The sequence below is a fragment of the Xenia sp. Carnegie-2017 genome, unplaced genomic scaffold (assembly GCF_021976095.1).
Source record: "Xenia sp. Carnegie-2017 unplaced genomic scaffold, XeniaSp_v1 HiC_scaffold_21, whole genome shotgun sequence".
NCBI classification, from domain to species: domain Eukaryota; kingdom Metazoa; phylum Cnidaria; class Anthozoa; order Malacalcyonacea; family Xeniidae; genus Xenia; species Xenia sp. Carnegie-2017.
Window position 1 is genome coordinate 204,291 of NW_025813484.1, and position 23,073 is coordinate 227,363.

Genomic DNA, 23,073 nt, shown 5'->3' on the forward strand with positions numbered 1-23,073 from the left:
CATCTCGCGTTTAACGTTAACGGACGAAGCTCGAAGTTTTTTTATTTCATTATTTTTTAGTTTCAATTCGTTTGCCATGCCTTCAAGAGATTCTTGCAAATCTTTATTGGTCTTCATTAAAGGTTCTATAGTAGCGAGTAACTTTTCACGATCTTGCTCAAGTAAGTGAAGTTTATCTACATCTTCAGACTTATCATTAACGTTTTGCACGAGTCGTATCTTCAATGTTTCCACTTCTTGATTCAAATTCACAATTCTTTCCTCAGTGTTTGACCTGCGAGTTAAGATTTGAGTATAAAGTGTCACGTAAACATGTTTTGAAAAAATTTATTTACTTTTCTCTCTCCAAATGTGCCAAGCGACTGTCTCGTTTGCCAAGCTCAGTTTGTAACTGTTCACACAGAGACTGGAGGTGAGTATGTGACGTCATAACGCCATTGAGTGTTTCTGCCAATTTCTTATTGTCTTCTTTTGATTGATTTAAGGCAGAATGAAGCGTTTTTATCTGTACGAAAGTAAACAAATTTTTCGGAGCACAGTAATTATTTCCGCTTTAATTAAATACCTGTTTTGAATGTTTTTTTTCGTAACTTTCTGATTCTTGTATGACTTTTTCTGCAACTTTCAAATTTTCTCTCTTTGTTTCATTAATGATTCTATCTCTTTATCCTTTGTCAATAGAAGGTTCTTTAGCTGCATAAGAAATTTACATGTTTTAAATGGTAGAACACCAAAGTCAATAAAATGAGCAGAGATGACAACCTCATTGAGATGTTTTTCAACGGTCTTCTCCTTTTTTTGTAACTTCTCGTTCTCTGTCTTTAAAGCAGATATTTTCTGGAGTTGAACTAATCATAACACACAGATGATGAAAGATTCAGTTATGTACTTACTGATAAAACACCATTTTCATATGCCAATCTTCTTTTATCTTCAACCATGTTTTGAAGAGCAATGTTTATACGACTGTGATTTGTCTACGAAAATCAAGTGATTAATAATTTTATACGTTAGTTGATTATGATGGATTTGAAGATAAAATTGATGAAAATTATTCATTCAATATGTTGACCTGCTGTTGTTCAAGAGTATCAACACGAACTTTCAACATCTCACATTGATCAGATAATTTTTTGTTTTGATGATTTAAGGATTCATTCTCAACCTCAAAAAGTGAAATAATTTCATGATAAAACAATTTGGAAATGGTTACTACAGGAAATGACGTATGTACATACTACGTTTCTCTACATCGTTCTACACTGTATTGGACTATATAACTATATTTGAAATCCTCTACTTCCTCATACATAACTACAATCACAATTGCTACATAAAGTATACTACATACTCAATTTTACTATAAAATACTACTCAATGTAATACCCAGATCCCTTGGTGTATACTTTTCTACACAATGATTGATTCCATGCCCTTGACTCCATGCTATCCTACACTATCCTACTCTGCTCTATTCTAGTGTAACTTTACCTGCATCTGAGAGCAATCCGACAATACCTTTCTGTCATCAAGCTCCGCACTAAGGCAAGTCTTTTCAGAAACAAATTTGTCCAAGTCACGTTTGATCTAAAAAGAAACCACATGAAATGAAATAAAGTCAAAGAGTTAAATATTGTTATTGTAGATGATATGTCAAACTTACTTCCATTAAAACTTTATCATTTTCTTCAATCATATTTTCACGATCAGTTGTTAACTTCTCCAACACTTCTTTGATGTTGGACAATTCTTTATCCTTTAAAACATTATTGAAAAAATCATCATTGAAAAAATTGTCATTAAATAAAATAAAAGATAAAAATAAACAAACCTTTTCATCCAGTAAAACTTGTTTTGTATCTCGATCTTTTTGTAGAATGACACTGTGTATAATTTGTTTTTCATTAAAATATGATTAAAATAAAACAACATTTATTTTACGAAACTATACTCATTTTACATTTCTTTTTCTTTTTCAAGTAATTCTTGTTTCTCTTTTCTTAATTCCTGTAAAATGCTTTCTTTTGCTTCATCCAGTATTTTATCTTGTTCTTGCAGTTTGGCAGCAAATGCTTTCTTTTGTTGTTCAACAGAATCACAATGTTTGGCTACCAAGATCTTATTATCATCTTCCAACTTCCTTTGAGTCTCTATCATTTCTTTAAAACGTTTCTCTAATTCAAGATTGGCATCCTATTTATTATGAAAAAAATGATGACATGATCAATTCAAAGTTATCATAAGTGGATTTCATTTATTAAGCAATGGAAATAAAGAGGAAAATAAATGAAATGATGCTGTACCTTAAGTGTGTTGTTTGATTGTTGTGTGAACTCCTCTTTCTGTTTTAACTCTTTGTTCTCATGTTTCAACATCATCAAGCTCAACTGTAACGTCTTAAATCAAATATCCAAACTCTATAAGACTAAATAGTTCTAGACAAAAATATTCTAAATATAACTGCAAAGAGTATACCTGTTTGTCATTTGAAATAGCCAACAGTTTAGATTCCATATCCTCTGAGCAAAGAAGCAATATCTTATTTCCATAACAAAAAGGAAAGTTTATGTATTAAAGAAATTTCTATTATTATACAACCTGTATCATTCCTCAATTTATCTACATAAGTCTCCAACTTTATTCTTGTTTGATATTCTTTATCATATCTTGAACTTGTCTCGAGCAACTCTCTTTTTAATTTCATACAATCACCAGACAACATTTTCATTTCATGATTTTCTCTTTCTACAATTTTCTCCATTTCTGTTACACGATTCAAAAGATCAGATTGTGAATCTTCCAAGTTCTTCCGCAAATTTTTCTCCTTATTCAATGCTCTACTTAACTATTTAAAGCAAAAAATGTGTTTCATCACACAAATGTACAAACACTTTAAAAAATAAAATAATTTCACTTACATCATCAGCATTTTTTGCAACTTCATCTTGTGTGACATACATTTCTTGTATCTTTAATACAATATCTGAATTTGTCATAGCATCACAATTCAATATTTTTCTTAATTTTTGAAAATCCTCCTCAGTTTGAGCACGAAATCTTTCACTTTCCCCAAGCGATTTTTGTGTTTTTGTCAAATCTTTCTTGAGTTTCATAAGTGTTTTCTCATATGATTCGTTTGCATGTAGCGTCTTCGTGGCACTATTTCTTGTCATTAAAGTATTCTCTGCCTCAAGACTTACTAAAGCAAGTTTTAATGACTGAACTGTACTTTCAACATGACAAACTCGACTCACAACATCTTCATAATTCTTCTTCATTGTGTCATTGTAACCAACGATATTTTCACTAGCTTCAAATGGTGCTATTGTTTCGATAACATTCTTTCTTTCAGAATTATTTGCTGGAGCAGCTACGCTACTAAAACCATAGCTAATCAAGTTATCCGATAGGTTCTTCACTTCAGATTCTGCTTCATCTAATTTCTCGTGCAACAATTTCAAAGTCCTTTCAGACGATGACTGCCTTGCTTTGGAAGGAGATAACACTGCTTTGTTCATCTAAATATTTCTTGTTCACAATTCTTCTTAGAAAGTCAAACATACACTACACATTTAACTGTTTATTTTTGAAATTTGCGCCAAATCATTTAGGTTTACGTTCTTCATGTTTTGCATGAATCTCACACCGATTTTTTCCGAGTATTTCCGAAAGTTGACGAAGGAAAGATAGCAAAAGAAGTGTCGTAGTTATGGATAATATTGCTGAATTTCTGATAGGTTCAACTGCTGCTTGTGGAGCATGTCTTTTCACAAATCCATTAGAAGTTGTAAAAACACGTATGCAGCTGCAAGGAGAACTGCAAGCAAGAGGAACATATGCCAGACATTATCGTAATGTTTTTCATGCCTTTTATACTATAGCAAAAGTTGATGGAATCATGGCATTGCAGAAGGGACTGGTACCTGGTCTACTATATCAGGCTGTGATGAATGGTATCAGGCTTGGTTCCTATCAACATATGGTTAGTTCTTCTCTTGTTCGGGATTCCGAGGGAAATCTTATTGCATGGCGATGTATCCTTGCAGGGGGTATATCAGGATGTTTGGGGGCATTCATTGGAAGTCCATCTTACATGGTAAGTTGCTGAATGTAGAGCTTTTCCTCTTAATATTTAAACAAGATTCATTGTAGAGAGGTTTATATATACATTTGTATTCCATGATTTTAGTTCAAGACCCAGCTACAGTCAAAGGCTACGGAAAGAATTGCAGTTGGAACCCAACATCAAATCACAAGTGTTACTAGTGCTTTCAGGGATGTTTATGGACACTTTGGGATAGCAGGACTGTGGCGTGGTGCAAGTGGTTCTGTATTACGTGCAAGTATTGGTTCAGCAGCTCAACTTTCCACTTTCTCCATCACTAAACATGCAATTGCTAAAAGGAAATTATTTGAGAAAGACAGTTTTATGTTAGGAGTAACAGCCAGCTTTTGTAGCAGTTTTGTTGTTTGCATTGCTATGACTCCATTTGATGTTGTCAGTACAAGGTTATACAACCAAGGGATTGATAATAAAGGTCATGGTTTACTGTATAGTGGACCTTTAGATTGCATAATTAAAATATTCAAACAGGAAGGGTTTTTGGGTTTCTATAAGGGAATTGGAGCACAATATTTTCGTCTTGGCCCACACACAATACTAAGTCTTGTCTTTTGTTATGAATTAAGGAAACTTTATTACAGGTTTCGCAAGGCAAGGAGTGAGTAGTTTTTTCAATTAATATAATCATGTAATACCAAATATAGAATTAATTAAAAATGCAGAATGTAATTTCTTCTTAAAATACATTTGTTATGTAACAGAACATAGACATAGAAATAAAAAATTTATTGATTCAAAACAACTGAACATTTCAGTGTTGTTGATACATTCTCGTTTATAATAATACCAACAACATGGTCACCACTTGTTGTAATTGCTTCCTGCATTTCAACGCAATCAACAGGAACAACGACACCTAATTTTTTACGGCATTGTGTTGAGATATCTTTGGCTGTATCTTCCAAGCTTCTCCATTGTCGTTGATCGTAATTTTTAACAAAGTCTTCTCAAAGAAAGGAAGGATCTTGGGATCCTCAACTTCATTTTTAACTCCTTTCTCTTCACGAACTTTCAAATATTTCGCTTTATTTTCATCAGTTGCATATACTGCTCGCCTGTTAAGGATTAAGTCATTTCTACCGTAGCCACGTTTTACTTGCACAAGTTGTCCAGCAAAACCTAAATTTGGAACATCTTCTTTCAAAATCAAGTTCAACCTCGGTTTCTTGTTCGCCTTTTTGTTAACTTTAACCAACTTTTTATAGTCAAATTTCTGAGTTCTTTTGTTGAAATTGCGGCAAAATGAATTTCCTAAGTAGTAAGTTGAACTTCTAAAGATAACTTTTCCTAAGTTCATGACAAAAAAAGCTGCTAAGGCAGCAGAAATTCAACTAACAAAGTTTATTAGACTTTCGCCATATTGAAATCGACCGCGTGGAAAACTGGTAACTAAAGTGAGAGTGAGACATACAGAAATACAGATGTCGTTACAAAGTAGATTCAGACAATTTTTCACTGTCATCTAGCAGCTCAACAACAGCATGGTCCCAAATTAAGAGCGCAGATGTTCACATTGAATTCTACTCAGGTAATACGTGTCTTTCACCCACGGCAGAGTTTCATAATTAACATGTTTTGTATTTTTGTTAAATAAAGACGCCCTATGAAGAGAAAGAAAAGTCAAATGAAGAAAGTCTAGGGGGAACTTTCCGTCAGTCAGACTTGTGACTCATCAGACAGACTTTATAACAGCTCACATTTGTTATCTTACTTATCAACAACACATATATATACAAGACTATAAAAAGCAATGTTACTTTGAGCTTTCGTTATTTCCTTCAGGAAATGAAATGTCTGAAAATTCTATTAATTTTTCCATTTTCAATTACATTAAACATAGCCCATTTCAGTGAAAATATGATGCATCATTATTTTTTTGAAAAGTATACATGTCAATTTCCATCAACGTTCTCTTGATATTAAAAATGATGCTTCAAATGACAATGACGACGATGATGCTACAATGAAACGAAAGCTGATATTTTTAATTAAGAACATGAGTGCTTTTGAGTGATCATCATAGCAAAAAAACAGATTTCGATTTGTATCTGTACTAACATACTTGAGCAATTTTATGAAAACAGCCAACATAGTTTGTGGCTATTTTCTTATAGAAAAACGTCACAAAACTTTACATATGTAAAGTTATTGACGTACACTGAACAAGACATATGCTTCTGCAAAGCGCTAATGAATAAAGTTAAAAATATCTCCATGAATATCTTTGGTTGCTATTGCGCTCACGAAACATGCTGTAAGAAACCAAAATTACTTATTTTAATGCTAAAGCAGTTTCTCCGTGGAAAATGCATTTTTTGGATGAAGAGTATTATTGACATAAAAAAATAAACGACATCAAAAAAATAGTTTACATTTAAAATAGCCATTGTAGGTAATCATAAAAGCAGCTGCAATGCAAGGAGAGCGAATGTTCTTATACTGATGTCTTGATTGGATAATACATTTCCTTTACGATGTTATGATTGGGCAGTTTTATCGATGAACAGCACCTGTGTTAAAAGGATGTACACAGGACAATTTATAAATCTTACTTTGCGTTTGTTACGTTCTAACAAATGTCTTGACAGTCTGACTGAACAGCATGATAAACCATTCGCTCGCAAGAAGAAACTGCTAAGAAAGGATATAAACACCAAATTATGGAACAACGAGAAAAAATGTAAAAGTGAATAAAAACAAGATGTCTGGATTGATTGTTGAAGATTTAAAGACGAACTATTTTCAATTGAAGTCATCAAGTCTCTTTGTTACTGGCAACGGACACATCGCGACTACATTTGCATGCTTATGTTATGTGAATGGACATGACGATAAAGTGAAAGCTGTGTTTGCTTACGACAACAGCAAATCCTTTATCATAGATTTCAGAGCGACTATAAAACAGCAAAATGTTAGCACTAAACATCTTCAATGTTCAAATGAAATCGAAAGCAAAGATCAAAATTATTTAATGATAAATGTCGGTTATATTCCGCCTCGTGCATTAGTCATGTTAGAGATAACTGTTGCAGGAGAGTTGGAGGTTGCAGAACAAGCTTTGGTCTACAAAACTCCACAGACGTTTACACCATCCTGTTTGGACGAAGTGATAAGCAAGGAGAGAGAGTGTCAATTTCATTTGATCATAAAGATGACTTTTCCCTGTCAATTAGCTGGCTGCTTTTCATCATCGCATGCCATTCAAGTTGATGGAGATATTGATGAAACTGGCGCTAAAGCTGTCATTATCACATTGGCTGAGGATTATAGATATGATAGAGATGTCGAAGTTCATTTTTACCTTGCAAAACCATTAGATTTGTTTAGTAGCATAGAGCATGGCTACTTAGTTGACGATAAAAACTCTACAAAAGAATTTCTGACTGATCATTTATCTGAAACTACAAAGAACAGGAAAACAGACGAAAAGTGTAAGAACTTTCCAGAATATTTACTGAGTGAGGATTTCTTGTACAAAACAAAATCAAAGAGCAATTCAACGCAGGATTATATGAAAGCAAAAGATAGTTTTGAGGTTGAAATAGAGAGAATGGAAGAGAATATTCGTTGCTCAAAGAGTAAGATAAACTTTTCTCAGCAAAATAATCAATCACACATTCCAACTTTTATTGACTCAAAGAATCTTGCTTCATCTCCTAAAACAAAGATTTCCAACAAAAAGATTACAGACAGCACACTTCAGTTGAACAGCTGTGAAACGAAAGAAATGTTTCGAGTGGGAGAAAAAAATGTTTTCAATAGATGCAATGTTCAACTCGATGGAAATGACACAAAAAAGCCGAATACTTAGTTCATAAAAGTTTGTTAAAAATTTATGAGTGTTGCAAAGAGCTCAGACAAAGTTCGAAATTAAAACACGAAGAAAAAAACTTTAAAATGGACATAAGTGAAAACAACAACATAAATTTAGATTCTATACTTGCTGTAAGTTTAGTCCTCCTTTTGTCAAACTATCCTGTTTGTGGAGAATTTATCTTTATGCTGGACAGAAGTGGCAGTATGAGCGGTTCTTTTATTACCAATACAAAAGAATGTCTTGTTCTTTTTCTCAAAAGCCTTCCGACTTCTTGTTATTTCAATATTGTTAGCTTTGGATCATACTCACAATCTCTCTTCCCCACTAGTCAGCGATACAGTGAAGATAACCTAGAAAAAGCTTGTGAATATTTAAGTGGTATAAAAGCAGATATGGGAGGTTCTGAGCTGTTGCAACCATTGAAGGCCGTGCTGGACGCACCAGAAAAAACTGGTCATGTGAGGAACATTTTTATTTTTACTGATGGAGATGTCGCTCAACCTTCAACCATTCTGAATTTTGTAAAGATGAAAAGGCGTGGAGCAAGGTATGGAGAAAATATATACATTTACATGGATGATATCACCAGGATAAGTAAAGCGTTTAAACTAAGATTTCTGAAAGAAAATTACTTTTATGTAATTAGCTCATCTATACAGTATTTAATAAGTAAGTTATCTTAATTAATATTTTACAGGATATTTACGTTTGGAATAGGTCCAAATATCTTTTATGAAACAGTCAGAAACATTGCAAAGCTTGGTAATGGTAAAAGTTACTTTGCTCAAACTGATGGCAAAATTCAAACCAAGGTACACTGAAAGAAAATGGTTTTATACTTTATCATGAGGATGAAGGAGACTTTTTTACCTGAGTAGGATTACTAATCAGTCTTACCCTTTATTTTTATTCTTTACAAACTTTATTTTTTCAGATGATTGAATGTTTAAAAGAATTTTTAAGACCAACTCTTTGTAATGTCAAAGTTGATTGGGAATTGCCACATAATTGGTGCGTAATACGACCAGCTCCTACGATACCTTATATAGTCAGTGGTCAGCGTACTAACTTATATACAGCAGTAGTTTTCCCAGATAAAATCACTCATCACCAGTCGAAGAGACGAAATCAAGTAGTGTTAAAGAGTTTTGGTTTGATGAAGAACTCGAGTCTTGTCAACTTGGAGATGAGCTACAATGTTTTAAGCTTGAGAAGAGTACTCTAAAGTCATTGAGAAACGACATTGATGCTTTGATGGAGTTGAATAAAAGCCAATTAAACCTTGATGATGCAATAAAAAACTGGAGAAAAACAACTCAGTTCCATTCAACTTCAAGTGATACTAGCACAGATACCGAAGATGAATATTCTCGATTCTCTCCTCCTGAAAGGGATCAGTCTGGGATAACTGTGGATAATAGTTTAAATAACAATGCTCACTTTAAATCCAAGACAAACATTGTACAAGAGAGGGAATACCTGATAAGTGAGGACAGACCAAAGAAAGTTTTTGGTGAAATGAATGATGTCATAACCCACTACATGACAAACAACGCGCACTTTCGTAGCGCATTTTATGCAAATGATATAATAAACAGAACAAAAAGAGAAAACACAATTGACGTTTATAAATACGTTAATTCATCAAGTGATGTTAATGAAACAGACAATCATATGGATTTCGGCTGGGGATGTGTTTCTGTTACTGGATATATTGGCTCAGATTTATACAGAAAAAGAATAGAAATTCCTTCACAACCAAAAGTGTGTCAAGGAGTTGCACTACATCAGTTTGCAGCCGAAAATATCTTTGTTGCTTTGGAAAACACGTTGGAAAGAACGCCTGACAGTTCACATTTAGAAAGGAGTTCCTTTGTTTTGAGTGAAGAATCAAAATCACTTTCAAGTAAGATGTTTGAAGACACTTTAGATGATCCAGAAGATGTTATGGTTTCATCTAGCAGGTAAAGTGTTTAAATGTAAACAAACTTTAATAACATTTTCATGTCGCTAGAAATGCATCCGTAGAGGGAATTTCAAAGCTGAAAATTGCAAACCAAGCAATCACTCAAACTTTATTTGTTTCATGTTCAAAGCTTCAAGTTATCAACAAGAAAACCACCATTAATGAAAACTCCAGAAAACATTTTCGAAAGTCAGGATATTTATAATGTAGAAGTATCTCCGGCGAAAAGAACGTTTGATATGTGCTTGGAAGAAGATGTTATACTTGATAATAAAAAATATAATCGTCTTGAAAGACAAGAACCAGAAGGTTGTGATCACGTGACTTACAAACCACGCCATGCAAGTCGTCGTACAAGTCTCAAGGAAAGACAAGTCACTTTAATAAATAAAGTACATAGAAGCAAATTCATTAATGCCCAACTGGCTTTACTGACAAGGAAAATGAGAAGTATCCAAAAATTGAATGTTTTTGCTGGTAAAATTTTCTTCTATTTCCACACATAGTAGCTGAACATATACTTATTTTGTTCATCCTTCTAGGTCCCTCATATATCCGTTTGATCCTACTGCAATCATGTCAAGGCTACTGGCAATTAAACTACGCTTTTGCGCGTATTGTTGACCTACCTCTCACACAGCTTGAGCTGTCTGCCCCTTTTGTAGACTCGACAATGATTCCGTTGGCAGAGCAAAATGGTGGCCTGGGAATAGATAATTACTATGATTCTCTTTCATTGTGGGCAACGGCTTTGGCCCTGATTTATCTTGAAAGGAAATGGCCAAGCGTTAAAAGAGAGTGGGAACTAATTGCAAGCAAAGCCGCAGCTTGGTTAGAAAGACAGAAATTTCCTTTTGGATTTAATTATTTAGACGTAAACTTGGCAGCAAAACAGGCTATGATTTTACTGGAACAAAAATACAGAAAAAGAGCAAACAGTAATCTCTTGTAGAAGCAAAATTAAAACAGAGTTCGATGTAAAATCGTCTCACAGTTTATTTTCTTATTTCATTGTAAATAAAAACAATGGACGTTGTATTTTTCCTTTCCCATTCGAAATTGCTGAAGTTAGACAGCACATAAATCTATGTATTTTTGAGATTTATCATCAGATTTTCCATGTTCTTCGTCATTTCCTTGATTCGTCCTTCTCAGATTCTTTATTCTTTACAGCATATTTTTTACTTTTTTCTTTATTGTCTTCATTTTTTTCATCATTCTTTTTGTCGAGTTCATCTTTCTTTTCTGATTTATCCCCTTTCTCAGATTTTTCACTCTCATCTAATTCATCATTTTCTTCAGATTCACCACTTTGTTCAGATTCACCACTTTGTTCAGATTCACCACTTTGTTCAGATTCACCACTTTGTTCAGATTCACCACTTTGTTCAGATTCACCACTTTGTTCAGATTCACCACTTTGTTCAGATTCATCACTTTCTTCAGATTCACCACTTTGTTCAGATTCATCACTTTCTTCAGATTCACCACTCCCTTCATCATCGTACTTAGATTTTTCCTTTTTGTTTGATTGTTTCTTATCATCTGATTGCACCTCATCATTACCATCACCACTATAATCATCATATTTGTCTATCTCATCAGTTTCCCCGCTATTAGACTCCTCCTCTTCATTAGAGTGATTCATGTCTTCATTCACAGCAGTTTCGGCAGCAAATTTTCCCAAAGACTTTTCTTTCTCATTTCTCTCATCTAGTCATGCATAATAACATTAACCTTTAAGGACATTTTGTAATTCAATTCAGCAAAGGATATAGAACTTACACTTACCCAACAAAGGTTTACCAAAAGTGAGCGATACGCCGAGAATAAGAATAAATCCAGTAAAATATATGATTGTCGTCATATTTAAAGACGATAAAACCTACAGGAAATGAAATTTTTCATGTCAAGTAACACAATATAAAAGTGCTTTGTTTCAATAAATTTAATTTAGCACCAGGTAAAGGTGCTAATTCTAGATACTCTGATATAATTAATTTCAATACAACTTTAAGTACGAAAACAAACCTTCATATCATCGGAATAAAATTTGAAATGAAAGCAAGAAAGTTTTTTAAAGAAGTAAATATTTTTCTTTTTAAAATAAAAACGTCTCAATAACTGTTCAGGAAAGACGCATTGTTGAACACACAAATGTTAAAAATTACTTTTTTAACGTATATACTTATATAAACGAAATAATATATGAAATTGGCTTTGATTATTTAAGCAAATCTGCCAATATTTGCAAAATAGAAAGATGTTATTTTATTCTTCAAGGAGACAAAAAAAAATGCAACAAACTTTAAAAACTACTTTGAAGAATATATAACAAAAAATAAAATAGTATATAAGTATAAGTAAAATATCCACGAACCTTATATAATGTTTATCCAAAATTACTTCGCTCAACCTTTCCGTGCAATAATCAATAATAGTACATTGAATAGAAAAGAACAACTGGTATCTTATAGTAGACGCAATGGGACCAGTTTTAGATTAGCAGGTGTCACAGACCGCAAATATTATAAACAATATTTCAAGTATAAATTACTTCTTCATTAAATCAATATAGTTTAATCACTTATAAAACAATAATAAATAACAATAAATTGCAAAGTTTACTGAAAGTAGACACAATTTTCAGTTAAAAATTCACGAATTCAAAGCCATTTAAAATTTAGCAATAAATATCATAAATACTTAATGAAAAAATGAGGCTGTTCACTTGTAACCCGTGAAATCATTTAACTAAACACGTTTATCGGTCATTATGAAAACAAAAAAAATATTTGGTAGTACGTATTGAATATGAACACGTGTAGTTAATATTTTTATTTCACGTATATTTGATTGGTGAGAGGCTCGTCACTAGAGCGTTGATTAGGATGGGGTGAAGACTGGAGGGTCGTTGTGGGTGAATATTCATGTATTCAGTTGTGCTCAATTGATTTCATTTGTAAGCAAATTCACTTCTCAGTCTGGCAGAGCTGAATGCATGAATTCTGGCACCTTTCCTTTAGATTAAAATGTTGTAAGGACAGCACTGGTTGGTGGCTTTCTACTTCAATGTGTATTCACTAAAAAGTAATCCATGATATTTGTCTGATTTTCATAGTTAAATCAAATGAAAATGAAAAATATAGAATGATGACAGTATCTTTATAATTTACGTTCATTTTAAAAGTTGCTTCAGTTTTGAAAATAATGCTAAACTAGTCTCAATAGAAATCACTTACATTTCAAGGATTTCTATTAAAAATAACAATGATCTGGTGCATTGTACAAAACTACACTTACTGCAAAGTAATTTCATGAAGCAACTGGTTTTTAATGACCTTTTGTTTTAACTGTCCTTTTGCCTTCCTCATTTTCTTTTCTACATAAATTCACTTACTCAGTATCATACCCTGTGTACAAGTCTTTCTTGTTATAATTGGCTTCTATAGCTTCAATCGCATGTTTCTATAAGTTCAATTGAACAAAAAATATGTTCTGAGGTTTTTAAATTGATACTATGCTCATGTATGAGAGTTTAAATTAGAAGACACGAGAAAAAGTTTAAGATTATATGAATAGTGAAAGACATTTAGTGAGATCTTAAAGGTAAGTGGAAACACAATAAGTAAATGAATATACATACTCGTTCATCAACAACCAGTTTAATCATTGCCATTGATTTCTTAACCTTATGCAATCGCTCTGGCGATGGCATAACAACCTGCAATCTTTTTGCTTCCTCTTGAACTGTTAATAGCATGTTTCGTTCTTTTAACAAAACATACCTATGTTAACAAATTACAAAGATAGGCTTTATTCTCAATGACATCAATATTCTAGTTATCCATGGTTATCCTTCATCAACTCCCATTATCATTGGCAATTTAACCTTAACATTATTGCCCATGGCTCCTGTATCGGAGATGAATGATATGGCTAGAGAATACCAATTTCTATAAAACCATGTAATGCCTAAAAAAATCTACTATTGATCATGTAATATCTCTAACTTTACCAAAGTTTATGCAAGTCTTCATTGCTTTTCTGTCTCAGCTCAGCAGCTCTCCAACGTCTCCCTAGAAATAAAATATACAATTTAATATTCTTAATTAAAACATCTCACTTTGCAACAAATGATGTAGAATATATATTTACCAGATTCGACCTGCTCTGGTAATGGTTGTTTATTCTGTAACACTCCAGGAGGAAAGAACTCCTCAATACCACAATACTTTTGACATATGAATACATCTTGGCTGTACTTTAGTTGGTTTCAATGGTAATATATAAAAGTGTAATTGACTCAATTTTTTTTTCATTGAATATGAAAAATTATTTACACAAGATTTTGTGAACTCTAAATGTAGTAAACGGTACCTTGACAAGGAATACCTGTAAACCGTATTTACTGAAATATTTTGGAATATTGAAACGGCCGCCATTACTTTGGTATCACTGACCTCAATACAATACATGGAGTATGCACATTGAGTATGCTTCAAAATATTGGTGTCGAAAAAAATCCTCTAGGCACAGGTTTTATCAAAGTGAATACTTTTTCATCATCCCTGGATGAATATTATTCATTGCAAAATGTTTTATCAAGTAAAAACTTATGTAATGAGTTGTTTGCAGTGAGATAAACGAATATAAGACAATATACAAGTTAATTCTTAATATTGAAAACTTCGATGAGTTTGTATATCATCGAGTAACTGTTGCAGATCATCATCTTCAAATCTTCCTTCAAGGCTATGAAAAAAATAATCAAATCACATAAAAAAAACATTTTATTTTCTCATTTCATCTCATTTAACTCTTGAACAAATGGTAACCTACCTTGGTATTAGTGATTTTGCTTCTTCAGCTGATTCTGGGCAAAGATTAGCAAGACAAGCCAATTCAAATCTATGAAGCTTCTTTTTACCCAGCAAACTGGGGAATGAATATTATCGTAAATATACACAGACGGTTTTAATGTGTAAATTGAACAATGAACATCAAAACATGATCAACCAACAAACCTTCTTACGCTAGCTATAGTTTCACGGTTTTTGTAGCGACTAAATTTCTCCGTATACTGTAATGTTTTCATAAATACTTCAGAAAGTTCTTGTTCATCGTCCGTTTCTTCACTTTGTTTCTTTCGATGTTCCAGTAACATGAATACCTCAGAGTTTAACAAGGTTTCCGCATCTTCAAACTCTATACAACAGAATTAACTAGCATTGAACAAATATTTTGAAGAAATGAACGATTCACGAAAAGTGACACAGGTCTTTTACCTTTCGTAAATTGCAATTCAGTAGCGTCTTCTCCACCACCATCTGAGGAAACTGCCGCCATGTTTACTCTCGTTTCAGTTTCCCGCGCCAACTTTTGAACTGAAAGAGGACTGAGGAGGACAGGAATGGATCATGGATGTAAAAGGTGGATATTGCAAGATAAAGGTCATTAAGCGAAGAATGAGCATCTTTGGTAGAAATAATTTCCCCTTGACTTTATGTAACACTTAAAATACTAACAAATGTGCTTGCTATGGAAAGATTTCACGTTTCAACAACTTTCTCATTGTTGTCATTATTTTATCAATTCATCTTGTGCTCATTGTGATAAAGTTGAAATAAGTGTCGTTACCGCAGCCTACATACAAGACGTGATAAGATAGAACCATTTTTTCTGAGGAATTGAGAAACAGTATGATACAATTTAAAATGTTTTCTCACATTTAATTCATCCTATATCGTGAAAATATGTTTGTTCAAATCATTATCTAACTTATCAAGAAATTGCCATACAACTGAGTCATTGATTATGAAGTAATAATGATAAAATTACATTCACTAAGTATAAATAGTACAAGAACTCGCCTGTCATTAATGGGTGCCCTTATTGTTTCAATTATTGCAAAAATTGCTAAAGAGTGTAATTACTCCCTCATCATTAATGAGTGTTCTGATTGTTCCAATTAATGAAAAAATTACTAAAGAGTATAACTTACTAATCAATAAAGAGTGATATAATTCATCAAATTAATGAAAAATTACTACATAGGTAACATTGTGTCATCATTATCATCATTTTCTAAACTAAAGTCATCATCAGCAATAGCATCATCCATTGGCTGAAATTGAAATATTCAAATCATGAAAAAAATTGACAAATACTAAATGTAATATTTATGATACATACTTTGTATCGAGTTGGTTCTTTTCTACCTCGACCTCTACATATGTAATTACAACCATCCTGAAGAAATTAAGTGATTACAATGAAAAACAAAATATCTAAAATCTTTACACAAATTTGCACAGTTTTGCTATAAAAAACATACAGCTTGTAATGCTCCAAACTCTCTCCACATTAAATAATTAGGAATCTGTTCCATTCCTTTTGCACCAACAATAAATCTTTGATAAAGAAATCCCAACAGCAAATAAAGAAAAACAATAATCGCAATGCTGCAATGAATGAAAAATAAGATTCATAAGATTATTGATTGCTAAAAACAAGAGTTCTATGTATTTCACAAAAATTTTAATTTCATTATAAGGATAGAAAAAAAATGAGCACAAATAATTATGTAATGACGTACATTATAATAAACACTGATCCTGGGCTGATTTTACTCTTCTCTGGAGGACATACACCATTATGTTTCATTTCAAATAAATAATAACAGAAATCATTATCAGGTTCATTTGGTCGATACTCTTCGATAATTCTTGGTTTTCTTTTTTTCTTTAACAGAACAAGAATGGTTGAGATTCTGAACAAGAATTACAAATCTAGAAAAACTTCAGTGATTTCAGGGAATAACAATTAGTTAATATTCTACAACTTCCATCTAGTTTTACATTGACAAAATAAATACTTACAGGAGTGGTAGCAGATTGATCACATCCAATATAAAATATTGATATTCTGTTTTTCTTATTACAATGGGTAGTATACTTTTCACCTGTATACTGAATAATTAACCAATCATCTATGAAAAGTAATAAAAATACGAAAAATTTACTTTTAAATGTTATTCAAGTAAATCTAGCTGTAAAAACCAAGTAAACTTACTGCCGCCATAAACGTGGGCACTTTTGAAGTTGCCAAGATCATAAATGTCCTTTGGTTTTTAAGTCATATTGTTCAATTGCAATATCATCTTCGCCTTTTTTGCAAAGATTTATTATGTATTTATATTTCTTGTCTTTGTCATATATCGTAAATTCGCTATAAATGAAACATTTAAAAGAAAATCCACATTAAACACATCCGATAAAAATTGTCATTGATGAATTTTGCAAGCTCTTCACGAATCAGAACATGAGAAATGCACTACCTTGTTCCAGCTAGGTTTCGGGCTTTTTTATTGGCATCCTCATTTCCACCCTTCTGTTGAGGACATACATATTCTGCATGAACAAAAACAGCCAAGTAAAATACAATAAAAATGATCATACATCCTCGCCATTTTTCCGCCATCTTGCGTGATAATCTCGTGACTCCATCCAGTTACGTATAGAGATCATCATAACAAGATGGTGGTCATCGAAGGTAAAATCGCACTTCTCACGTTTCTTTTGTACGTCTTCCTCGTACTTTATGTATTTTTGGGGGAGAATATTGTTCATCTTCAATGGATGGTATCGTTTAAATTCCCTCTGGCTTTATCTCTGACATTAATTGGTGTTTTTCTTCCATATTCTCAAGTGACAAGACGAGCAGCTTTGTTAGGTTGTTTATTTGGCGTTGGTATTTTGTTAAATATGAATTCAACGTACGATTCTTGGTCTTGCCTCGGATGGTACTTATGTTCATTGTCATTCTTTCATTTCTCGGAGTACATAATGATGGCACTGTATAATGAAAATAAACTTTCCATTGACTCATTTTTATTAAATCATAGTTTTGAGTACAAGATGGCTGCCGTAGCCAGTTGGCTGGAATTTTTATTGAATACTATACATTTCCATTCTTAAAATCTCAATTTACTATCAGTTTTCTGGGTCTTATCTTAGTTGTGTTCGGTGAACTGTTGCGCAAGATTGCCATGGTTACAGCGAAAACAAATTTCACTCATTTAATTCAATACAAAAAACGTGATCAACACATTTTGGTCACGTGGGGTGTATATGGTTTGTGTCGTCATCCTGGATATGTTGGTTGGTTCTTCTGGAGTATTGGTAAGTTCATTTCAGTGTTTATAGAGTATTTACTATCTATGTCTTCAGGTTTTAAAATTCTACTTTTACCACCTGTTTTAACTGTGTAGCGTACCTATTTTTTATAACACTGTGGTATACTTTCATATGATTGTACGTCAGATATTAGTTAGATCTAATATCATTCTTGGTGTTTTCCAGGGACACAGATAATCCTTTGTAATCCACTATGTGTCCTAGCCTATACCTTGGCATCTTGGCAGTTTTTCAAGGAACGCGTTGAAGATGAAGAGTTGTCATTGATTGAATTCTTTGGTGATGATTACCGCCTTTACCAGAAGAAAGTTTCAACAGGATTACCATTTATTTACGGTTATAAAGATGACAAATCATAAAGAGCTTGAAGAGGATTGAAATTAGTTTATGATCGTTGTTTCCTCTGTAAAAAACTTCTAATTTTTCATTTACCTTCAATCATAAAAAAACAGTCATGCGAAGAAAGCACAAATAATTTTTATTTAATATTTACATTATTTAGAGTAGACGCAACGCAACTCGTCTATTTTCAACTTTAGTTTTAAAGCAGGTCCCAATTTCATGCCCATTTTATTCGAGAGATGATCTTCAGTGAGTAAAATCAATGCCTGTCCATCGATTTCTTGCTCACGAAACATGTCACAATATTCTGTTGAACCAATAACGGAGCTAACAAACTTACAAACTTCTTCAATACTCCAACCAACTGCAACTATATCCGAACATACGCGACCATTTGATGTTCTTTCTTCTTCCTCAATGCAAAACTTTGAATTTTCGTTTGATGAACAACGAGATTTATTTCCTATAGCGACAGGTTTCGTCATTGTTTCATTATTTAGAGAATTATTCTCCAAAATATCAACTTCGCATTCTTCTCTTTTCTCTTTTTCGTCTGCTGGAACCTTCTCCTCTTGTTCATTTTCACTCTCTTGCAAGGTGTACGGTTTAAAATGTGATGCAAGAATTTGCTTGCCCGGTAATGGATGTGTAAATGTGAAAGGAAACACCGTCGGCATGGCACCAAAATCCTGACGTAAATGCTGAGCGTAAATACGCGACGATACAACAGCTTGATCACGAAGTACCCGCATCTGCGCAGGCGAGGCAACCGATGCTCTAACGAAAGACGGCGACAGTAAACGGGGTGACGTGACGTGACGATGTAAAGCCATATGATGTTGACTATGACCGTATAAGGTATTTGCTGAATACACAGAAGACGGGAGTGTCAAGACAGGGAGATCTAATTAAAGATTGAAGAGAATATTAAAAACAACACAGTACTGATTAGAAGTCAACAAATAACAGATATTAATTATTGTTGTTGTGTTGTTTTTAAATTGACAAATCAATCGTAATCACTAAATCACTTCCAACCTCTTCTTAACGGATCATGAAAAGACTGGACTTCACTGCTACGTTTCACGTCAACACCTATGACGTCATGTTTCCTAGAATTTTCAGCATGATTTTCTATACAAGTCAAACATATACATTATTCATGTTAGTATCATATACTAATACATAGACAACAATGAGGAAGATGACACTGAAATCAAAACAAAGGTTGTTAGAAATACATTTTCTATCTCTCCATTTATCTATTCATAACCTTACATTACACTCTTCCTTACCTGCTGTAGTTTCACTCATGCGTCGTCTTTTCGTGTTAACACGATTACGTTCAAGATCTGGTGAAGAACTACGGGGTCTCCGTACAGAATTAATATGATCCACTGCTGTGTAAACTCTAGGTTCGTCCGAGTGAGATCGCTGGGGAAGGGATTCTTCATCCTGGTTTTCCGACTTCACATGTTCAATTTCATCACTACTTGTCGTTGACGTTGAGTTTTGTCGCCACATTGAGGGGAAACGATCGGCCATCGACTTGTCCGTAAGATATGAAGGTAATTTAGAGAAACCACATTTGTCTGCAAGCCGGGTCCGATTCTAATCAAAGAAAAAATGTCAATTTATGCGTTTCCATAATTTCCACAAAAGACTAAGTATGTTGGAAGATTGGAAAAAATGGAAATGAAACAAAAAGTAAGGAAAACATTTTCCTTACTTTCATACTAAACGACATGTAAACAGATTGCATCACATTGTTGCTTTCCTTTCTTGAGTTTATCAACAATTATTTCTTCATAGCTCTCAAGTTATACACGAATGCACAGTCTTTATCGAATCAAATTGGAAATCGAAGTGGAGCGCTGGTATTTGACTCAAAATGCGACAATAAAACACTTCAGCATGACTATAACTTATGATTAATTAATCACTCTTCATGGCAAAACATGTACTTCATACGGTATCTTAATCATCGAAATAAGCAAGCCTTATACAGCCAAGCACACATACGTGGGCAGGTGGCGCCTACGCTTTGTTGACAACTCTTATTGTAGTCATGCAAGTATAAACAGCAGGCTTTGTTATTCATATCAATGGACATTTCTCGAAATTACGGAGATCTTACTATCAAACTTAATTTGTCTTGTTTGGCTGTGAACATTGCAGAAAATGGCAAAAGTTTAGGTAAAAATAACAGAGACAATGTAAGCGACAAAGCATACGTGACACTAACAAATACAGGTATAGTGGTACCTGTGTCGTTGACAAGACAATGTTTTTACTATTTCATAACTAAGCAGACTTTCGTGAAACCACATAATTTTAAAAACAATATCATTTTTATGAACAAAACAAAGTTAAATCAGACGTTTGTTACAAGGCTTGCGTAGGAGAACTGAGTATTCTTACTCACCACAAATGAAGAATCGGAGACAGAATTTATATACTGAATGCTACTCTAAGATCACGCTTTAAATGGTTCTTGTGTAAGCATTTCACTCAATTTCCGCCTGTCGTAAACACTTGTGGCGTGCTTATATCTAATCTTTGCGAGCTAAAAATAACGATAAATTTCGAACGATTCGCGTGCCTCATATGTCAAGGGTCATCGTAAATCACTAGGGCTATTTTCCTGCTAGAATTTTCTATTACATGGGCGAGGAAAGATGAAATTTCTACAATTTTTTAGTGCATTTTCTTTACGCATCGTAATGAACGTTAATACTTCAGTGTGCAGATCGTAAAAGACTAGTTTAAAAAATCTTAAATCACAGTTGTTGTAAAAAATACCAACATAAAATGAACTTAACTATATTTTGAACAGCAAAAAAACAAGTTACAATAAAAGTGTAGTAACATAATTTTGCATTCATGATGGAGAACACTTCTAAGTTAGGTCTTGCACTCGGAACAAGGTTTAGACTAAATAAAAATGAACTAATATGAAAGCTATGATAAACAAAAGAACTATTTATCAATTAACGGATAGCAAAGCTGTGATTTTCATATTTGCTTTAACGCATCATTACATTCAAAGCAAAGAGAGAGAAACCGTGTCGCTACGACATGTAAATAAACCTTGAACATTTAACGTGCAAATGGTTCTTCCAATCAGTTATCGTGGGCGTAAAAGAAAGCGTGGTATGATAATGACGGCAAAAGTTTAAAACAAGATCTATAGCAACCATATAAACTGCAAACGGACAAAATCGTTAAGTTTACATAGCGTTAAATGTATTACTGAGAAAAACCTTCCTCTAATTTAGGTTGTTGGAAGAATCGCTTGATGGATACAAAATTATTTCATGGAAGTTCTATCTTAAACAAATTATTAATTAAACAAAACAAAACGATTTACTCATTCTTATAACTGTACGATTGTAATTAGTAGGTGAAAAACAATTATGCTCCTTCAGTAAGTACGGAGGCAAGTACCTTAATGCAGGTGGAGAATATAAATCATCCTGCATCCAAAAATGTCTCTTCCAATTACCAAAATATCAATATTTTCAGCTTGAAATAAACCCAGCTGTTTTTTTACGAACTAAGCAGTTGTTTTGATTGTCATAAAGCAGTGCAAAAATTACGCTAATTTATAAGGTGTGTATAGAAAGCTAAAAATACAGGATAAGCCAAAGATAATTAAAATATCGAGAATAACAACTTAAGAATAAATAACTTACGACAGGCGAGGAAACACGACATCCAGGACAGTCACAAATCGGTGGATGAACTTTTAAAAATCCTTGAGCAATTAAACTTTTTAACGACTTCCCTTTGTGTCTAATACTTCGTTTCCAATCTTTGGCCGTCTCACGTCCACAAATATATTGTAGTTCATTTGGCGTCAACCAATCGTTGTCATAGAGAATACAAGGCCCTTTGCTTCCCTGACACAGCTTGGATACAAACAACAACGCACTCTTCTCTCCGCATTGAATTTCCAAAGGTTCTTCACTACCAACGTTGTGTAAGTGCGTTTTGCCATTTCTCTGAAGGGATCCTTGAAGCAACGACCTTGTATTTTCATATATTTTTCCGTTGTCTGAGATTACATGCGTCGAGCTAGCCACACCAGACGAGACGGACGACGGGGCATTTATAACACTCTCACCGTTCATAACGGGTCCTTCTGTTCGCAATGTGCCGTAGACGTTTTGTCGGCAGTGAATTTCACAAAGTTACAAGACGTACAATTGATATATCTGTAGCGTTATCTCAGAGCGCGTCAGCGGGCACCGTGCAATTTGTGGGCGAAGAAGCGAAAAACGCCGTAAAGTCCGTAAGATTAAATACGAGTTTGACGTCACAGATAGCTTATACATGAATAATTAAAGATTTGAACCAATCACCACGCTGCGTGTGGGTAAACACAATAATCGTGGTATTCGAACGACGCGTATTTGGCATAACTTGGATAGCATTCGAGCCGACAATGACAAGTGAACGGGATACCATGTCCGATATAAACATTGACATATGTGTTATATTGCACCTAAACGAAAATATTGGCAAAATAAACAAAGAAAAGTTGAGTTGATGTGACTTACAGTAACACAACGATAGACACTTTTCTTATCTTAATACTCCTCTTCACAACCTTATCCGCTTTATC

The 23,073-nt window shown here is 33.5% G+C and overlaps 9 protein-coding genes and 1 long non-coding RNA gene across 14 annotated transcripts; 4 read left to right on the top strand and 6 right to left on the bottom strand.

Moving 5' to 3' along the window:
* Window positions 1-391: 391 nt before the first annotated feature.
* LOC124445040 (coiled-coil domain-containing protein 150-like) lies at window positions 392-3,650 on the bottom strand. 2 transcript variants are annotated; one of them, XM_046995761.1, is made up of 13 exons: window positions 2,919-3,650; window positions 2,599-2,845; window positions 2,476-2,519; window positions 2,304-2,396; window positions 1,961-2,193; window positions 1,832-1,883; window positions 1,664-1,756; window positions 1,492-1,587; window positions 1,073-1,165; window positions 894-977; window positions 763-819; window positions 566-693; window positions 392-505 (listed from the first exon to the last, which is right to left on the bottom strand). In XM_046995761.1, the coding sequence occupies exons 1-12, from the start codon at window positions 3,516-3,518 to the stop codon at window positions 625-627; spliced, it is 1,761 nt and encodes a 586-aa protein (XP_046851717.1). In that variant the 5' UTR covers window positions 3,519-3,650; the 3' UTR covers window positions 392-505; window positions 566-624. The 2 variants fall into 2 exon arrangements, with proteins under 2 accessions (XP_046851717.1, XP_046851718.1); XM_046995762.1 differs by having other exon boundaries at window positions 1,519-1,587; window positions 2,919-3,649.
* Window positions 3,651-3,676: 26 nt separating this feature from the next.
* On the top strand, window positions 3,677-4,826 carry LOC124444443 (solute carrier family 25 member 35-like; the record flags this gene model as incomplete). The annotated part of the gene is made up of 2 exons (XM_046995065.1): window positions 3,677-4,096; window positions 4,190-4,826. Coding segments are annotated over 2 exons (960 nt in total), but the record flags the coding sequence as incomplete, so codon positions are not given.
* Window positions 4,673-5,597, bottom strand: LOC124445043 (50S ribosomal protein L9-like). The gene is given in 2 exon segments (XM_046995764.1): window positions 4,673-5,046; window positions 5,049-5,597. Coding segments are annotated over 2 exon segments (570 nt in total). The 5' UTR covers window positions 5,421-5,597; the 3' UTR covers window positions 4,673-4,848.
* A 924-nt stretch (window positions 5,598-6,521) lies between these two features.
* LOC124444775 lies at window positions 6,522-10,889 on the top strand. Of its 3 annotated transcripts, none has more exons than XM_046995428.1 (5): window positions 6,522-8,487; window positions 8,638-8,752; window positions 8,875-9,904; window positions 10,037-10,383; window positions 10,449-10,889. In XM_046995428.1, the coding sequence occupies exons 3-5, from the start codon at window positions 9,195-9,197 to the stop codon at window positions 10,856-10,858; spliced, it is 1,467 nt and encodes a 488-aa protein (XP_046851384.1). In that variant the 5' UTR covers window positions 6,522-8,487; window positions 8,638-8,752; window positions 8,875-9,194; the 3' UTR covers window positions 10,859-10,889. The 3 variants fall into 3 exon arrangements, with proteins under 3 accessions (XP_046851384.1, XP_046851386.1, XP_046851385.1); XM_046995430.1 differs by having other exon boundaries at window positions 10,037-10,356; XM_046995429.1 differs by lacking the exon at window positions 8,638-8,752.
* Window positions 10,787-12,386, bottom strand: LOC124444778 (processed variable antigen-like). Of its 2 annotated transcripts, XM_046995432.1 has the most exons (3): window positions 12,287-12,386; window positions 11,698-11,791; window positions 10,787-11,619 (listed from the first exon to the last, which is right to left on the bottom strand). In XM_046995432.1, exons 2-3 carry the CDS (start codon window positions 11,771-11,773, stop codon window positions 11,036-11,038), a joined length of 660 nt encoding a protein of 219 aa, XP_046851388.1. In that variant the 5' UTR covers window positions 11,774-11,791; window positions 12,287-12,386; the 3' UTR covers window positions 10,787-11,035. The 2 variants fall into 2 exon arrangements, with proteins under 2 accessions (XP_046851388.1, XP_046851389.1); XM_046995433.1 differs by lacking the exon at window positions 12,287-12,386 and having other exon boundaries at window positions 11,698-11,932.
* Window positions 12,387-12,470: 84 nt separating this feature from the next.
* Window positions 12,471-14,176, bottom strand: LOC124444444 (39S ribosomal protein L47, mitochondrial-like; the record flags this gene model as incomplete). Its single annotated transcript, XM_046995066.1, has 5 exons — window positions 12,471-12,989; window positions 13,307-13,374; window positions 13,553-13,694; window positions 13,925-13,985; window positions 14,065-14,176. Coding segments are annotated over 5 exons (402 nt in total), but the record flags the coding sequence as incomplete, so codon positions are not given.
* A 270-nt stretch (window positions 14,177-14,446) lies between these two features.
* Window positions 14,447-15,411, bottom strand: LOC124444779 (DNA-directed RNA polymerase II subunit RPB4-like). Its single transcript, XM_046995434.1, has 4 exons — window positions 15,195-15,411; window positions 14,934-15,114; window positions 14,749-14,844; window positions 14,447-14,661 (listed from the first exon to the last, which is right to left on the bottom strand). Exons 1-4 carry the CDS (start codon window positions 15,253-15,255, stop codon window positions 14,583-14,585), a joined length of 417 nt encoding a protein of 138 aa, XP_046851390.1. The 5' UTR covers window positions 15,256-15,411; the 3' UTR covers window positions 14,447-14,582.
* A 206-nt stretch (window positions 15,412-15,617) lies between these two features.
* Window positions 15,618-17,038, bottom strand: LOC124444780 (cation-dependent mannose-6-phosphate receptor-like; the record flags this gene model as incomplete). The annotated part of the gene is made up of 6 exons (XM_046995436.1): window positions 15,618-16,033; window positions 16,102-16,158; window positions 16,244-16,370; window positions 16,505-16,650; window positions 16,788-16,897; window positions 16,981-17,038. Coding segments are annotated over 6 exons (576 nt in total), but the record flags the coding sequence as incomplete, so codon positions are not given.
* A 227-nt stretch (window positions 17,039-17,265) lies between these two features.
* Window positions 17,266-18,576, top strand: LOC124444777 (protein-S-isoprenylcysteine O-methyltransferase-like). The gene is given in 3 exon segments (XM_046995431.1): window positions 17,266-17,853; window positions 17,856-18,089; window positions 18,270-18,576. Coding segments are annotated over 3 exon segments (837 nt in total). The 5' UTR covers window positions 17,266-17,444; the 3' UTR covers window positions 18,464-18,576.
* A 1,066-nt stretch (window positions 18,577-19,642) lies between these two features.
* LOC124444781 lies at window positions 19,643-22,232 on the top strand. Its single transcript, XR_006948015.1, has 2 exons — window positions 19,643-20,014; window positions 20,259-22,232. It is a non-coding gene; the product is annotated as an uncharacterized LOC124444781 (long non-coding RNA).
* Window positions 22,233-23,073: the final 841 nt, after the last annotated feature.

Bases quoted from the DNA above. Each gene is read 5' to 3' on its own strand.
- LOC124444778 (XM_046995432.1), bottom strand. From the start codon at position 11,773: ATGACGACAATCATATATTTTACTGGATTTATTCTTATTCTCGGCGTA. The intron at 11,620-11,697 runs GTAAGTGTAAGT...ATGCATGACTAG, and splicing joins TTTTGGTAAACCTTTGTTGG to ATGAGAGAAATGAGAAAGAA.
- LOC124444779 (XM_046995434.1), bottom strand. From the start codon at position 15,255: ATGGCGGCAGTTTCCTCAGATGGTGGTGGAGAAGACGCTACTGAATTG. The intron at 15,115-15,194 runs GTAAAAGACCTG...TCTGTTGTATAG, and splicing joins TGAATTGCAATTTACGAAAG to AGTTTGAAGATGCGGAAACC. The intron at 14,662-14,748 runs GTAGGTTACCAT...TTTTTTTCATAG, and splicing joins GCAAAATCACTAATACCAAG to CCTTGAAGGAAGATTTGAAG.
- LOC124445040 (XM_046995761.1), bottom strand. From the start codon at position 3,518: ATGAACAAAGCAGTGTTATCTCCTTCCAAAGCAAGGCAGTCATCGTCT. The intron at 2,846-2,918 runs GTAAGTGAAATT...TGCTTTAAATAG, and splicing joins TTGCAAAAAATGCTGATGAT to TTAAGTAGAGCATTGAATAA. The intron at 1,757-1,831 runs GTTTGTTTATTT...AATGTTTTAAAG, and splicing joins AAGTTTTACTGGATGAAAAG to GATAAAGAATTGTCCAACAT.
- LOC124444775 (XM_046995428.1), top strand. From the start codon at position 9,195: ATGGAGTTGAATAAAAGCCAATTAAACCTTGATGATGCAATAAAAAAC. The intron at 9,905-10,036 runs GTAAAGTGTTTA...TCATGTTCAAAG, and splicing joins GTTATGGTTTCATCTAGCAG to CTTCAAGTTATCAACAAGAA. The intron at 10,384-10,448 runs GTAAAATTTTCT...TCATCCTTCTAG, and splicing joins AAAATTGAATGTTTTTGCTG to GTCCCTCATATATCCGTTTG.